This window comes from Budorcas taxicolor, chromosome 1, assembly GCF_023091745.1.
Source record: "Budorcas taxicolor isolate Tak-1 chromosome 1, Takin1.1, whole genome shotgun sequence".
NCBI classification, from domain to species: Eukaryota; Metazoa; Chordata; class Mammalia; order Artiodactyla; family Bovidae; genus Budorcas; species Budorcas taxicolor.
The window spans coordinates 140,477,840-140,493,680 of record NC_068910.1 but is presented as its reverse complement, the minus strand read 5'-3'; the positions used below and the strand labels follow the sequence as shown (position 1 = coordinate 140,493,680).

At 41.1% G+C, this 15,841-nt stretch overlaps 1 protein-coding gene across 1 annotated transcript in view; it reads left to right on the top strand.

Moving 5' to 3' along the window:
* CCDC50 (coiled-coil domain containing 50) overlaps positions 1–15,841 on the top strand; it is a 77,008-nt gene that overhangs the window by 53,073 nt on the left and 8,094 nt on the right. Inside the window, exons 6-9 of the mRNA XM_052645200.1 lie at positions 291–815; positions 9,124–9,239; positions 14,869–14,913; positions 14,999–15,103. Of these exons, the coding sequence (XP_052501160.1) occupies positions 291–815; positions 9,124–9,239; positions 14,869–14,913; positions 14,999–15,103 (791 nt within the window). The remainder of the gene's footprint in view (positions 1–290; positions 816–9,123; positions 9,240–14,868; positions 14,914–14,998; positions 15,104–15,841) is intronic.

The following is a 15,841-nucleotide window of genomic DNA, read 5'->3' as shown; positions in this document are numbered from 1 at the left end:
ACTATGTTAATCCTTCCCTAATCATGATCAAGCTCTTCTTTCAGATTTGTTTCATTTAATTTCATTTTAGTTTTATTACCTTTTTGGCTATGTACCTAGAATCCTTTATGTATGCACGGACCATTCCGGCAAATACTCATCCATTCATTTCAGTTTGTTAAACTGAAAAAATGGTCTTCTTCATTTTAAAGTATATTAAGCTTGAGGCCTGTCTCCATCCTGTAGTGAGTTCATACTCAATCATTAAGCTAACCTGCATTTGTTTTTCACGTTCCTCCACCTCCGCTCAGACCAGCCACGGTCAAGGAGGGCAAGGGAGCTGGGTTCAGGAAGCTCAAGGCCTTGTAGACTCCAACATGAGGAAAAGACTGTGAAGCACAGGAGGGAGAGACCTAGACATCCCCAGGAGAACTTGGGAGGACCGGAAGAGCACAGTTCGTCAGAGAAACCTCCGTCATCTTCTAGCTCGGGTCAAGTGAGGGATGATCCCCAAGTTAACACTGAGCCCGAAAGAAAACGCTGTGGCCACGAGAGGCTCCGGAGACCTCCCCTCCCCAAGATCAGCGGTGAGGTGTTTCTGAGCACCGAATCGGATGACTGGGAGGCTCACTCTAGCCATCGAACGCGGAACTGGGAAAAACAGTTCAAACATCAAGACCAGCTCTCTCCCAAAACCTCACGGAAAGCGGGGCTTCCCTGCAAGGAAGCCGTTTATAGGAGGGACCATGGGCAAGGTGAGCACAGAGAGAGGAAACGCAGGCCCCGGACCCCTCCCTTCTCAGAGAGTGAGGAGCAGCTCCCGCTCCGAGACACAGGTAATGAAGGCCAGCCTGGTCAGAAGTGCTGCTACCTTGTATATACGTGCAAACAGATGTATCTGTTAAGCACCGTAGACAACATGGCCTTTCTCTCTGGTTTATGCTTATGGCTTTGAAATAAATCCTGGACCAGATATTATAAAAGGTATTTACTTAATCTCAAATCTCAAGAAGGAGAATATCTGTGCCTTTTCCCTTCTGCTTTCTAAGAGAATACACACTCCTTGCAGGGTTCTTCCAGCCCCACAATTGCAGTGGAGGTACTCGTCCCAGGTACAATTTTTAAACTGCCAAGACCTTACATCAGAGATTCTGATACTAAAGCAGTGCTGTTGAGTTTCTGATTTTGATTCCATGAACCCAGAAGGTCTAATGACACCACCTTCATAATACTTGCCTCCAAAGAAGACTTACAGGGCTGGAAGTACTGGATTTTCTTCACCTCATCTTTCTCATTTGTGAAGTGAGAGATGAGACAGACGGTCTTTTAAGATGGTGTTTTTCAAATAGTGAGCCTGTAGTGTGTTTTCGTCAGAATCAGCTGGGCTGTCTCCTAAAAATGCAGATTTCTGGATATGTGTTATCAATCCCTTGAGTGCCGCCTGGCAACTCGGGCTTGTTTTACCAGGAGGTGATTCTTATGTACTTAGAGTTTGAAAACAGTTGTTTTGAGTTCCTTCCTGTGCTTTAACCAGCTTCAGCTCTACAGCTGGTGCTCTGAAGCACCAGTGTCAGCTAAGTTCTTGGTACTTACTTAGGAATGAGGTGAATGAGCTTCCAGTTTCTGGCATCCCTGAGGCCCTACTCTGAAGCCCGTCACTGACATAATAATGGTTCTCTCCATGCCTTTCTGGAAACTGCTGCTGTGATGTTTTTCCATATGGCTGTACCACTACAAGTCGTAGCACTGGCTGTCTGGTGTTTCAGTTAGACCGTACTCATCTCCCTAGTTTTGTTTTGCTCTTATGGAATGTTTACAGAGACTCAGGGGTTATTGAGGGGAAAGTACCAAGGAGGCGACTCTTCTTACTTCCTTCCATTTACTGTTGCCCAGCCAACCTCTGCTTCTGGTTTGGAGAGTGGTTTCTAGGTTGCAGGTTCATGTTGATTCTTTTGGTTCCCCCTATCACTTTATCTCTTCCTGTCATGTTACTCCTTTAAGTTTTTAAAGGGCTTGGTGATAAAGAAAATGAAAATCCAGGTCAGCAAGTATCTATATGGCGCAAATCTTCTTGCCTCAGGCTTTATGTTCAGGGATAGATGCTTGGATCTGAGCCTCAAACAGTTCATGAGTCCAGCCTCAAACAGTTCATGAGTCAAGCCACAAAGGTGGATATGTAAATAAGCAATTGCAAATTTGATACACTTTGAACAAAGAGCTCTGGGGCAATAGAGGAGAAAGTGATAAAATCTACCTGGAGTATGTTTTTAAAGTTACTTTATATCAGATTTAGAAAGACATTGGAGTCCAAAAAGTATCAGGGAGGAAGGGTGATTTCACCGACCTCTGTGTTTCTGATTTTGTGACTGCTACTAACTAAGTGTGCTCTGAGGGCTGGTTAACCTCTATGGCTTTTTTAGTATGCTCAAGGGTATTTTAAACAGACTCATAAAGGGTGGAAATAATATGAAAGAAACTCAGTGACTCACAAACCCTACTACTGGAGTTGTAGGCAAATGTTTTGTTCCTTTTAATTTAATAGCATAGGAGTTTTAAAAACAGTGTGACTAGGCAGTTACTAAAATGGCAGCAACATAGCTGCTAGCATCTGTCATCTTATTTTCAGCTTACTTTGCAGATTTCACCTACAAAGACTTTGTTGGCATTTGATTTTGTGAGCCACCCACCACCCTAGAATAGGTCAGAAGATTACATTAAAGTATAATCATGTACTGGTGTCTGTTCTTGCTGTTGTAAAAGTTCTTAAAGTTGTTAGCATAGGCCAAAGTTTTGTTTAACCTAATAATGAAGAAAGCAGCAGGACAACAAAGCTCTTAGAACACTGGTTTGTGGGACGATCCGTTGAAAAAGGAACACAGAATAAAATTGCTAAATTAAATATAGGATTGTCTAATTTTCTAAAGAGCAGTAAATCCATGCTACCTTTGAGGGTAACATTGCTATTGGGCTATTAGATTGAAACAGCTTATTAATTTTCTGCAGTTTAACTTCCAGCCTCTCAGAGCCATTAAACACCATTCTATGATATTTCCCAAGACTGGCTTCTTACAAAATATGCGTGAATGGTATCAGGATCCGTGTGTCATCATATTAGCTTATTCCATAGTTTGAGATAAGCTTATCTTGAATACCAGTACTTTTAGCAGTTTTATTTTATCAAAATTTCTTTAAAGGTAAGCTTTCTTTGTTTATTGAGGGAGGCTCTTATTTTCTCAAACTGGAGAATGATGAACAGAAAAAGATAAGCAAGAATTTGATTAAAAAGTCATTGTGGAACTGTTGAAAATATGGCTTACCTGGTTTTTTGAAAGCTGGTTTCCAGATTATGTTTAGGTTGCCAAAATGAAGACCACCATTTTCTTAATTTCTTTGAATTAACTATATTTAATAACATTTAGAAGCATCTCTATTTTCTGTAATGACAGGCTTACAGTGTACTATCTGAAATTCCTTCTTAGGTACTTAGAAAAGCTCTTTTCACCTTTGGTATGAAATATGCTGCAGTTAGTCCGCAGTCTTGTCAGTCTAGAAATCTAGTATTCCAGGATGTAGAAATTTTCTGCTTAATGAGATCTACAAGTTCCAAACAGAGAGTTCAAATAAACTCTTCTCTCTCCCTCTAAATATTTAACCTAGGGAGAAATTGCCTTAAAATTTAACAACATTTATTTTTATTGGGGTATATTTGACATATAAGTTTCAAGTGTAAATTTGTATATGTTGCAAAATGATCACCAGAATAAGTCTAGTTAACATCATCACCATACTTAATTACAACTATTTTCTTGTGATAAGAACTTTTAAGATATATTCTCTTAGCAACCTTTAGATGGACAGTACAATACAGTCTCCATACTGTACATTATATCCCCATGACTTATTTATTTAATAACTGGAATTTTGTATTTTATGACTTTCTGTAACCATTTTGTCTATCTTCCAATGCCTCCTCTGACAATCACAAATCTGTTCTCTGTATCTTTGGGCTCAGGATTTTTTGTTTTGTTGTTATGTTTTAGATTCCACGTATAAGTGAAGTTATATGTTATTTACCTTTCTCTCTATAGTCCAACTCTCACATCCATACATGACTACTGGAAAAACCAACGCTTTGACCACACGCACCTTTGTTGGCAAAGTGATGTCTCTGCTTTTTCATATGCTGTCTAAGTTGGTCATAACTTTTCTTCCAAGGACCAAGCATCTTCGTCTTTTAATTTCATGGCTGAAGTCACCCAACTGCAGTGATTTTGGAGCCCTAAGAAAAGAAAGTCTGTCACTGTTCCCATTGTTTCCCCATGTATTTGCCATGAAGTGATGGGACCAGAGGCCATGATCTTAATTTGATCAGATGTTGAGTTTTAAGCCAACATTTTCACTCTCCTTTTCCACTTTAATCGAGAGACTCTTTATTTCTAATTCGCTTTCTGCCATAAGGGTGGTGTCATCTGTATATCTGAGGTTATTGATATAAATCCTGGCAATCTTGATTCCAGCTTGTGCTTCGTCCAGTCCAGCATTTCTCATGATGTGCTCTGGATATAAGTTAAATAAGCAGGGTGACAATACACAGCCTTAATGTATTTGGAACCAGTCTGTTTTTCCATGAGAGTTGGACTATAAAGAAACCTGAGGGCCAAAGAAGTAATGCTTTTGAACTGTGGTGTTGGAGAAGACTCTTGAGAGTCCCTTGGACTGCAAGGAGGTCCAACCAGTCCATCCTAAAGGAAATCAGTCCTGAATATTGGAAGGATTGATGCTGAAGCTGATACTACAGTATTTGGTCACCTGATGCGAAGAGCTGACTCATTTGAAAAGACCCTGATACTGGGAAATATTGAAGGTGGGAGAAGAAGGGGATGACAGAGGGTGAGATGGTTGGATGGCATCATTGTCTCAATGGACATGAGTTTGAGTAACCTCCAGGAGTTGGTGATGGACAGGGAAGCATAGTGCAGTCCGTGGGGTTGCAAAGAGTCAGACACGACTGAGTGACTGAACTGAACTGAATCTTTCTCTTTGTTACTTTACCTACCAAGGTGCCTTCAGGGTCCATTCCTGTGTTTGTAAATCAGTCAGTTCAGTTCAGTCACTCAGTCGTATCCGACTCTTTGCGACCCCATGAATCGCAGCACGCCAGGCCTCCCTGTCCATCACCAACTCCCAGAGTTCACTCAGACTCACGTCTATCGGGTCAGCGATGCCATCCAGCCATCTCATCCTCTGTCGTCCCCTTCTCCTCCTGCCCCCAATCCCTGCCAGCATCAGAGTCTTTTCCAATGAGTCAACTCTTCGCATGAGGTGGCCAAAGTACTGGAGTTTCAGCTTTATGGCAAGATTTAATTCTTTTTATGGCTGAATAATATTCCTCTGTGTGTGTATGTGTTTGTGTAAATCTCACATTTTCTTTATCCATTTATCCATCAATGGGCACTTAGGTTGTTTCATGTCTTGGCTGTTGTAAATAATAATACAGTGAATACAGGGTGTACATATCTTTGAGTTTGTATTTTCATTTCCTTCAGATAAATTCCAAAAGTAGAATTACTGGATTGTATGGTGGTTCTAATTTTTTTTTTTTTAATTTTTTTGAGAGACTTTTATACTGTTTTTCATAGTGGCTACACCAATTTACATTCTCACCAACGGTGCACAAAGATTTTCTTTTCTTCACATCCTTGCCAGCACTTGTTGCTTCTTGTCTTTTTGATAATAGTTATTCTAAAGGTGTGCCGTATGATACCTCATTGTGGTTTTGATTTACATTTCCCTGATGATACAGTGATGTTCAGCACCTTTTTGTACCTGTTGGCCTTCTGCGTGTCTCCTTTGAAAAAGTGTCTGTTCAGATCCTCTGCCTATTTTTTAATCAGATTGTGTTTTTGCTATTGAATTGTATGAGCTATTTATATATTTTGGGTGTTAACCCCTTATCAAATATGTGATTAGTGAATGTTTTCTCCCATTCTTTTTTTCTTCCATGCCTTTTTGTTTTGTTGACGGTTTCCTTTGCTATGAAGAAGTTTTTTAGTTGGATGTAGTCCCACCTGCTCTTTTTACTTTTGTTGCATTTGATTTTCATGTTGAATCCAAAAAGTCATCTCTAAGAAAAACGTCAAGAAGCTTACTGCCTCTGTTTTCATCTAGGAGTTTTATTGCTTTGGGTCGTATGTTCAAGTATTTAATCCATTTTGAGTTAATTTTTGTGTATGGTGTCAGTAGATGGTCAAGTTTCATTCTTTTGAATATGGCTGTCTAGGTTTCATAGCGGTATTTACTGAAGAGACTGTCCTTTCTCCATTGTGTATTCTTACCTTCTTTGCCATAAAATTGACCATATATGCATCTGGGTTCTCTGTTTTGCTCCATTGATCTGTGTATCATTCTCTCTCTCTTTTTTTTTTTTTTTTTGGCTGCACAACTTGCAGGGTCTTCGTTCCCCAAGCAGGGATTGAACCCACACTCTCAGCAGTGAAAGCTCGGTGTCCTAACCACTGCAACCCCCAGAATTCCCGTGTGTCATTCTCTTTTTAGCTGCCAAGAAGTCATAGACTTAACACCCTTTCAAATCAATTAAGACTGTTCATTTTACCATTGCGTTTGAATGCCTTCCAAACATCCTTTACTGATATTAAAGCCAAATATTTTCTTAGTTAGTTTTATGATATAGAGTAGGAGGCACAGCCATAGAGAAAGTTTAGTTCTCAAAATGTGAGTGCATTTCCACTGTGTTTCTCTCACCAGATGGCTTACTTGAAGGAACAGGGTGTGATCTCCCCTTTGTCCTCAACTAGGCTTTGGACTGCTCTTGGAAGTGTCATTTTCCTGTAGATGGGCAGGAAGTGATATTGTTAGTCACTCAGTAGTATCTGACTCTTTGCAACCTCATAGATTGTGGCCCACCAGCCTCCTCTGTCTGTGGAATTCCCCAGGCAAGAATACTGGAGTGGATTGCCATGCGCTTCTCCAGGTGATCTTCCCTACCCAGGAATCGAACCCAAGTCTCCTTAGTTGCAGGCAGATTCTTTACCGTCTGAGATACCAGGAGGCTCTGTAGATGGGCATATGGTACAGAAATCTATTTTGTCCACTGACTTTTCCCAGTGCTCATCTAATTCTATTATGTTTCCCTAAAATCTTCCTTTCTAGTTATGACCAAACTAATCATAATTCAAGGAGGTTTATCTACTTTTGGGAGTGAGTATGCCACTGTTTCCTGATTGAAACCCAGGAAGAAACCCAGGTTCACTAGTCTTCACTTGTGGTAAGGCACATGAGCCTGTGGCTTTTGGTTTTACCACAGTGCTGGATTTAAAGTTCTATAAGACGCTGCACCAGATAAGTAAACTCTTCATGTGCCCAGAATTTAGTTGTATTTTTTTCCTTTACTTTTTCCTCTTTTATTTAAAGCAAGTGAATCATGAAGTAAGGCATTTTGAAAAAATTATGTTCATGTACAGTTAATTTGATGGACATAATGCACTAGTAGTTCCAGAAGTGATACACCCAGTCCATCCTAAAGGAGACCAGTCTGGGTGTTCATTGGAAGGACTGATGCTGAGGCTGAAACTCCAGTACTTTGGCCACCTCATACGAAGAGTTGACTCATTGGAAAAGACCCTGATGCTGGGAGGGATTGGGGGCAGGAGGAGAAGGGGATGACAGAGGATGAGATGGCTGGATGGCATCACTGACTCGATGGATGTGAGTCTGAGTGAACTCCGGGAGTTGGTGATGGACAGGGAGGCCTGGCGTGCTGAGATTCATGGGATTGCAAAGAGTTGGATACGGCTGAGCGACTGAACTGAACTGAACTGAACTGTACAAAGGCCAGATCTCACCCATGCTACAGGTATTAGGATCTCAGGGGTTTGGTTTAAAAATGTTCACGTGTATTTAACGTATTCCAAGTGATTCTGATGTATAGACATGATTGAGAACCACTAATATAAAGAAATAGGCAACTAGGAGTAAATTACTTTTCCTCCCTTCAGTGACACAGTTACTGAAAGTCACTGTTCCAGATGGTTAATCTTGTTCACTGCATAAAACATTTTTATTATTTTTGAACATAATACATTGTTGAATACATTGTTGAAAAATTGTAGTTTATAAAGGATATCAAGAGGGCAGTACACACAATTTTGGAATAACCATTAGCATTCACCACTTAAGAGTTTTAAAAGGAATATATGCTGCCCTAGTGGCTCAGATGGTAAAGAATCTGCCTGCAATGATTCTTTATGATTCTTTAAGGTAGGAGACTCAGATTTGATCCCCTGGGTCAGGGAAGACCCCCTGGAGAAGGGAATGGCAACCTACTACCAGTATTCTTGACTGGAGAATCTCCTGGACAGAGGAGCCTGTTGGGCTACAGTCCATGGGGTCACAAAGAGTTGGACACGACCAAGTAACTAACACACATAACATTTCAAAGTAAAAAGTCAAAGTTCCCTACTAGTCTTCCTGTTCCTTTCTCCTCAGAGCAAATAAAACTCTTAAGGTCATTGTGCTCTCTGACATTTCACTTATGTTACATCCTCCTTAAAATTTAACAACATTAAACTGATCAAAGCACTGAGAGAGATCTAAAGCAAGTGAATTTGGAGGCTATCAGAGCAAAACCCAGGGCACAGCCACTGGTTGGTTAGTAGGGACTGCCACAGAACTCCCAGGTGATGCTGTTCATGTCCTCTCTGAAGTGAGGTCTGCAAGGCTGAGGCAGAAAAGTGCAAAGCCTCTCAGCTCCTGCAGCCTCACAACTTGGTCTCTTCAGAATTGCAACTAACTTTCTTTTCTCCAAATTCTTTTTATTTCAGGGACTTAATCTTTTTTCACTTCCTGTTTTACAAAACCTTCACTTAGAGTTCTTTGTGTGGTTTACTTCTGTTGGAGAAACTGAGAGGCATTTTTTACCAGGCAGGTTTGGGTGGGTAACTGTGTTTAAATGTATCTCCTCTCCCATGCCTAGGGGAAAGAGTTATTTCCATCACACCCTACACTGAATTTTAGAGTCGACACAGTATTGTCACAGTTAGATACTGAAGACAAACTTCTTTTTCTTACATGTTGCAACTTCTCATGAAATTACTCAATAGCCTTATTGCACTGACTTTTTTCTAGGAATGAAGCCCAGAGTAATGAAAGAAGCAGTTTCTACTCCGTCACGAGTGACCCACAGAGATCAGGAATGGTATGATGCTGAAATTGCCAGAAAACTTCAAGAAGAAGAAATTTTGGTGAGCAGAATTTAACACAAGATTTTAGGTTAATCAGGTTTCTCTGTGAATTGAATCAACCTTGGCATTTATATAATAGGTGTTTTAGTCCTTTCTGTTGAGAAACTGACACCTTTTTTATGGGTGTAAAAAGCAAAACAACAGGAATGAAGTGTCCGGTTTTATTCACTAAGTAAGCATTCAGTTCAGTCCAGTCGCTCAGTCGTGTCCAACTCTTTGTGACCCTGTTGACTGCAGCACGCCAGGCCTCCCTGTCCATCACCAATTCCCAGAACTTACTCAAACTCATGTCAATTGAATTGGTGATGCCATCCAACAATCTCATCCTTTGTCGTCTCCTTCTCCTCCCACCTTCAATCTTTCCCAGCATCAGGGTCTTTTCAAATGAGTCAGTTCTTCACATCAGGTGGCCAAAGTATTGGAGTTTCAGCTTCAACATCAGTCCTTCCAATGAATATTCTGGACTGATTTCCTTTAGGATGCACTGGTTGGATCTCCTTGCAGTCCAAGGGACTCTCAAGAGTCTTCTCCAACACTACAGTTCAAAAGCATCAGTTCTTCGGTGCTCAGCGTTCTTTATAACCCAAATTTCACATCCATACATGACTACTGGAAAGACAATAGCTTTGACTAGATGGAACTTTGCTGGCAAAGGGATGTCTCTGTTTTTTAATATGCTGTCTAGGTTGGTCTTAACGTTCCTTCCAACGAGTAAGCATCTTTTAATTTCATGGCTGCAGTCACCATGTGCAGTGATTTTAGAGCCCCCAAAAATAAAGTCAGCCACAGTTTCCACTGTTTCCCCATCTATTTGCCATGAAGTGATGGGACCAGATGCCATGATCTTCGTTTTCTGATTGTTGAGCTTTAAGACAACTTTTTTTTTTTTTTTTTCAAGTCACTCAGTCGTGTCTGACTCTTTGCGACCCTATGGACTATAGCCCACCAGGCTCCTCCGTCCATGGGATTCTCCAAGCACGAATACTGGAGTGGGTTGCCATTTCCTTCTCCATTAAGCCAACTTTTTCACTCTCCTCTTTCACTTTCATCAAGAGGCTTTTTAGTTCCTCTTCACTTTCTGCCATAACGGTGGTGTCATCTGCATATCTGAAGTTATTGCTATTTCTCCCAGCAATCTTGATTCCAGCTTGTGCTTCCTCCAGCCCACCATTTCTCATGATGTGCTCTGCATATAAGTTAAACAAGCAGGGTGACAATATACAGCCTTGATGTACTCCTTTTCCTATTTGGAACCAGTCTGTTGTTCCATGTCCAGTTCTAACTGTTGCTGCCTGACCTGCATACAAGTTTTTCAAGAGGCAGGTAGGGTGGTCTAGTATTCCCATCTCCTGAAGAATTTTCCACAGTTTATTGTGAGCCACACAATCAAAGGCTTTGGCATAGTCAATAAAGCAGAAATAGATGTTTTTCTGAAACTCTCTTGCTTTTTTGATGATCCAGTGGATGTTGGCAATTTAATCTCTGGCTCCTCTGCCTTTTCTAAAACCAGCTTGAACATCTGGAAGTTCATGGTTCACGTATTGCTGAAGCCTGGCTTGGAGAATTTTGAGCATTAATTTGCTAGCATATGAGATGAGTGCAATTGTGCAGTAGTTTGTGCATTCTTCGGCATTGCCTTTCTTTGGGATTAGAATGAAAACTGACCTTTTCCAGTCCTGTGGCCACTGCTAAGTTTTCCAAATTGGCTGGCATGTTGAGTGCAGCACTTTCACAGCATCATCTTTTAGGATTTGAAATAGCTCAACTGGAATTCCATCACCTCCACTAGCTTTGTTTGTGGTGATGCTTCCCTAAGGCCCACTTGACTTCACATTCCAGGATATCTGGCTCTAGGTGAGTAGTCACCCCATCGTGATTATCTGGGTCATAAAGATCTTTTTTGTACAGTTCTTCTGTGTATTCTTGCCACCTCTTCTTAATATCTTCTGCTTCTGTTAGGTCCTTACCATTTCTGTCCTTTATTAAGCCCATCTTTTGCATGAAGTGTTCCCTTGGCATCTCTAATTTTCTTGAAGAGATCTCTAGTCTTTCCCATTCTGTTGTTTTCCTCTATAACTTTACACTGATCACTGAGGAGGGCTTTCTTATCTCTCCTTGCTATTCTTTGGAACTCTGCATTCAAATGAGTATATCTTGCCTTTTCTCGTTTGCTTTTCACTTCCTTTCTTTTCATAGCTATCTGTAAGGCCTTCTCAGACAGCCATTTTGCTTTTTTGCATTTCTTTTTCTTGGGGATGGTCTTGATCCCTGTCTCCTTTACAGTGTCACTCACTTACGTCCATAGTTTATCAGGAACTCTGTCTATCAGGTCTTTCAGAGATGGCAATGGCAACCCACTCCAGTACTCTTGCCTGTAAAATCCCATGGACAGATGAACCTGGTAGGCTGCAGTCCATTGGGTTACTAAGAGTCGGAGACGACTAAGTGACTTCACTTTCACTTTTCACATTCATGCACTGGAAAAGGAAATGGCAACCCACGCTAGTGTTCTTGCCTGGAGAATTCCAGGAACGGCGGAGCCTGGTGGGCTGCCCTCTATGGGGTCGCACAGAGTTGGACACGACTGAAGCAACTTAGCCGCATCATCTGTCAGATCTAGTCCCTTAAATCTATTTCTCACTTCCACTGTATAATCATAAGGGATTTGATTTAGGTCATAGCTGAAGGGCCTAGTGGTTTTCCACACTTTCTTCAGTTTAAGTCAGAATTTGGCAATAAGGAGTTCATGATTCGAGCCACAGTCAGCTCCTGGTATTCTTTTTGCTGAATGTATAGAGCTTCTCCATCTTTGGCTGCAAAGAATATAATCAATCATCAGGGTCTTTTCATATGAGTCAGCTCTTCGCATCAGGTGGCCAAAGTATTGGAGTTTAAGCTTCAACATCAGTCCTTCCAATGAATATTCAGGACTGATTTTCTTTAGGGTGGACTGGTTGGATCTCCTTGGAGTCCAAGGGACTCTTATGAGTTTTCTCCAACATCACAGTTCAAAAGCATCAATTGTTCGGCACTCAGCTTTCTTTATAGACCAACTCTTACATCCATACATGACTGCTGGAAAAACCATAGCCTTGACTAGGCGGACCTTTGTTGGCAAAGTAATGTCCCTGTTTTTTAATATGCTGTCTAGGTTGGTCATCTTGTCTAGACTAGAGATCTCTTCAAGAAAATTAGAGATACCAAGGGAACATTTCATGGAAAGATGGGCTTGATAAAGGACAGAAATGGTATGGACCTAACAGAAGCAGAAGATATTAAGAAGAGGTGGCAAGAATACACAGAACAACTGTACAAAAAAGATCTTCACAACCAAGATAATCATGATGGTGTGGTCACTCACCTACAGCCAGACATCCTGGAATGTGAAGTCAAGTAGGCCTTAGAAAGCATCACCACAAACAAAGCTAGTGGAGGTGATGGAATTCCAGTTGAGCTATTTCAAATCCTGAAAGATGATGCTGTGAAAGTGCTACACTCAATATGCCAGCCAATTTGAAAAACTCATCAGTGGCCACAGGACTGGAAAAGTTCAGTTTTCATTCCAATCCCAAAGAAAGGCAATGCCAAAGAATGCTCAAACTACTGCACAATGGCACTCATCTCACACGCTCAAAATTCTCCAAGCCAGGCTTCAGCAGTACGTGAACCGTGAACTTCCTGATATTCAAGCTGGTTTTAGAAAAGGCAGAGGAGCCAGAGATTAAATTGCCAACATCCGCTGGATCATGAAAAAAGCAAGAGAGTTCCAGAAAAACATCTATTTCTGCTTTATTGACTATGTCAAAGCCTTTGACCGTGTGGATCACAATAAACTGTGGAAAATTCTTCAAGAGATGGGAATACCAGACCACTTACCTGCCTCATGAGAAACCTGTATGCAGGTCAGGCAGCAACAGTTAGAACTGGACATGGAACAACAGACTGGTTCCAAATAGGAAAAGGAGTACACCAAGGCTGTATATTGTCACCGTGCTTATTTAACTTCTATGCAGAGTACATCATGAGAAACGCTGGACTGGAAGAAGCACAAGCTGGAATCAAGATTGCCAGGAGAAATATCAATAACCTCAGATATGCAGATGACACCACTCTTATGGCAGAAAGTGAAGAGGAACTAAAAAGCCTCTTGATGAAAGTGAAAGAGGAGAGCGCAAAAGTTAGCTTAAAGCTCAACATTCAGAAAACGAAGATCATGGCATCTGGTCCCATCACTTCATGGGAAATAGATGGGGAAACAGTGGAAACAGTGTCAGACTTTATTTTTGGGGCTCCAAAATCACTGCAGATGGTGATTGCAGCCATGAAATTAAAATACGCTTACTCCTTGGAAAGAAAGTTATGACCAATCTAGATAGCATATTTAAAAACAGAGACATTACTTTGCCAACAAAAGTCCGTCTAGTCAAGGCTATGGTTTTTCCTGTAGTCATGTATGGATGTGAGAGTTGGACTGTGAAGAAAGCTGGGCACTGAAGAATTGATGCTTTTGAACTGTGGTGTTGGAGAAGACTCTTGAGAGTCCCTTGGACTGCAAGGAGATCCAACCAGTCTATTCTAAAGGAATCAGCCTTGGGTGTTTTTTGGAAGGAATGATGCTAAAGCTGAAACTCCAGTACTTTGTCCACCTCATGCGAAGAGTTGACCCATTGGAAGGGACTCTGATGCTGGGAGGGATTGGGGGCAGGAGGAAAAGGGCACGACAGAGGATGAGATGGCTGGATGGCATTACCGACTTGTTGGACATCAGTTTGAGTGAACTCCGGGTGTTGGTGATGGACAGGGAGGCCTAGTGTGCTGCAATTCATGGGGTTGAAAAGAGTCGGACACGATTGAGTGACTGAATTGAACGAACTGAGGTTGGTCATAACTTTTCTTCCAACTCGTAAGCATCTTTCAGTTTCATGGCTGCAGTTATCATCTGTAGTGATTTTGGAGCCCAAGGAAATAAAAGTCTGCCACTGTTTCCACTGTTTCTGCATCTATTTTCCATGAAGTGATGGGACCGGATGCCATGGTTTTTGTTTTCTGAATGTTGAGCTTTAAGCCAACTTTTTCACGCTCCTCTTTATTATGCACTGTATAATTTGGTAAAGGTAGACGCTTTTCTGTCTAATGATTGCTGGGAGAAATATCAATATCCTCAGTTATGCAGATGAACTGAACTGAAAGACCTGTCCCACCAGATTGTCTCAAGCACAGGGTGCCTTACTCTACGCTGAACTCCCTCAGGTTATGTTGAAGGTCAACAGCTGCCACAACGGAGGGTTTAGTCTTTACAGAGGCAGATGGCGCTTGCCCTATTTGTTCAGTTGTTGGCAACAATTTCGGAATGTCCCAGCTTATATTTGGCAATATATATATGTATAATTGAATACTGTTAAGCTATGAAAATGAGGAAATCCTTCTGTGCAACAGACTCTGTGACTGAACTGAACTGGCTAATGAAAGTATACAAACTGATTGTCATCTTCAGGGATGTTGATCACAATTGGTTTCAAATGCAGTGGGTTTTTTTTTTTTTTTTTAAATGTAAGCTTTTTTTGTTTTTTTCTAATGGCCAACTTAGGTTGCACTTAAATTATGCTTTTTTGTATTTTCTGTACCATAGGCCACCCAGGTGGACATGAGAGCAGCTCAAGTTGCTCAGGATGAGGTGCGTTCATATTAATTTGTTTAGCCATTATTCTTTGGAAATACCCCAGTAATTTTCTACTTACAGCTTTGCAATTTTTGTTTAGGAAATTGCTAGACTCCTAATGGCTGAAGAAAAGAAAGCTTACAAGAAAGCCAGGGAGCGGGAGAAATCATCTTTGGACAAAAGAAAGCATGACCCTGAGTGGAAGGTAGAGTCTGTTTTGTCTTTAAAGAGAAAAACAGGTAAAACTATAATGGGGAGTCCTTTTTAGGGTATGCTCACAGATATTTTTAGGGCATATAAATTATCTGTCTCTTGTATGTGAATCTGACTTATAAGAGTTGTTTCACCGTGAAAAATCATATTGAATTCTTGAAAGTAACTATGTAAAGAAGTTACTTATGAGGTTGAAAAACTCATTACCTTCATTTTAAGAGCTATTGAGAGGTAGGTGCCTGTGGCCACAAGCAGACATAGTTTTTTACTCTGCTTGCCTTCCAGGAAAATGCAGCGTTTCCCACATGCTCTTAGATTTCCACAGGGGCCTTTCCCTCTTCTTTGGACTTTTCTGTTCGCTTATATTGTCCTTCCTTCTTGGTCCTATGCCAGCTGTCTCTCTTGCCTCTGGCATCGCTTGATCCATGGCAGATGGACAGCCGTTCTTATCACCAGCCATCATTGCTTATGAAACTATCTAGCATGAGCTTCAATTGTTACCTTCTTCTCGTTAATCAGAAATGGTAGAGACAAAATAGACAGCGACTGCTGTTCATTCTGACGCAGTCTAATTGTTGTATGTGGTGACTGCAAGTTTAATTGAACAGATCTTACTCATTAGTTTCTGTGTGCAAAGCACCACTCTGGACTTACAGGGAGAGACAAAGATAGATTTTCCTCAGAATAATGTATAATGTTGGGAAGAAGACAGACTATAGACAGCTAACAA